At 50.5% G+C, this 1,531-nt stretch overlaps 1 protein-coding gene across 1 annotated transcript; it reads right to left on the reverse strand.

Annotated features, from left to right (window-relative positions):
• Window positions 1-257: 257 nt before the first annotated feature.
• Window positions 258-1,250, reverse strand: LOC145983459 (uncharacterized). The gene has a single exon (XM_083116565.1). The coding sequence runs from the start codon at window positions 1,248-1,250 to the stop codon at window positions 258-260; it is 993 nt and encodes a 330-aa protein (XP_082972691.1).
• Window positions 1,251-1,531: the final 281 nt, after the last annotated feature.

A 1,531-nucleotide genomic window follows, 5' to 3' on the forward strand; every position in this document is an offset into this window, starting at 1 on the left:
TATGAAGGGTTTCACATTGGAATGTACAGTATCACTTTGGCGGAAGGAAAACAGAGAGTAGCACAAACAGATAAAAATCAGTAACACAGATATTGACCCTTTGTCCTGAAAAATAGGCAACTTGTGCTAAATCTTGAATCATTGCTGCTTGATGTTTCTGTTCATTACCGATGGTATGAAGGAACGACGATGAACTCGGAATGCAGCACTGCGAAGGACAGTATGAAAACATCCTTTGGCGTGTGCAGAACGGAAACTCACAACAGGGGCTCAATATGACGACCACCAACATCGATGCACACATTGTACCTTCGAAGAATGTTCTCATACAGACGATTGAAGACCAGTGGATTCTCTCGAATGAAGTCCGCTGCTGCCACAATCCTAGCAACCAGGTCATGCTCAGAGTCGATGGGGGTTTCATAAATGAGACTCTTCATGCGCCCCCATAGAAAAAAGTCCAGGGGCGTTAAGTCGGGAGATCGTGGGGGCCACGGCACGGGCCCGGCACGCCCTATCCATTGCCTGTCATATCTGTGGGTCAGATGGTCCCGTACGTCCCGTGCAAAGTCGGGTGGCGCCCCATCATGCTGGAACCACATGTTTTGCCTAATGGCCAATGGCACATTTTCCAACATCTCGGGCAATGTCTCTTGGAGAAAAATCAGATAAGTACGACCTGTGAGATTGGTGGGAAGTACGTATGGGCCAATTAAACGACCGGCCAGTATTCCTGCCCAGACGTTGATGCCCATTCGCTGCTGGAACCCACGAGCTTTCGTTGCGAATGGGTTCTCTTCATCCCACATATGGCTGTTGCGGGAATTAAAAACACCCTCTCTGGTGAATTTCGCCTCATCCGTGAAGAGCACCAACTGTGGAAACTGAGGCGTATTCACGCAACGACGCACAAACCATGTGCAGAAGCGAACACGTGGTTCAAAATCTGTGGGACCCATGGCGTGCACCTTCTGGGGGTGATATGGGTGCAGTTGTTGATCATGAAGGACATTCCACACTACAGACTGAGATACACCAACATCCCGCGCTACGATTCGGGTACTCGTACCAGGGTCTTCGTGCACAGCATGAAGAATTGCCTCCTCCACCGCAGGCGTGCGCCTCGTCCTTGGGGCACCTGTGTCCACTCTACTCACAACAAATGTTCCAGATTCACGAAGACGACGGTTCACTTTTTCGAATATGGTGTGTGATGGCGTCACACGTTCCGGGAAACGTTCCTGGTACATCGCACGGGCAGCCCTTCCATTGCATCTCGCTTCCCCTTAAATGAGCATCATGTCTGCATACTCCTCGAAACTGTATTGCACCATCGTGGGAGTTTTCACGTCCACACACACCCACAACGTCGTAATGTTCCCAGAAGATACGTCGTGTGTACGTACTCAACCAATGTGTCACGTCCAGCGCTCTCTCCATACAGTCTTGCAATACCCAGAGGGCGCAAGGGTCAACTTCGACCAGGGATAGCGAGTGACTCCTAGTATGACGTCAGCGCACACCTTCATGC

The sequence above is a fragment of the Lepisma saccharinum genome, unplaced genomic scaffold (genome assembly GCF_977018435.1).
Source record: "Lepisma saccharinum unplaced genomic scaffold, izLepSacc3.1 HAP1_SCAFFOLD_977, whole genome shotgun sequence".
Classification (NCBI taxonomy): Eukaryota; Metazoa; Arthropoda; class Insecta; order Zygentoma; family Lepismatidae; genus Lepisma; species Lepisma saccharinum.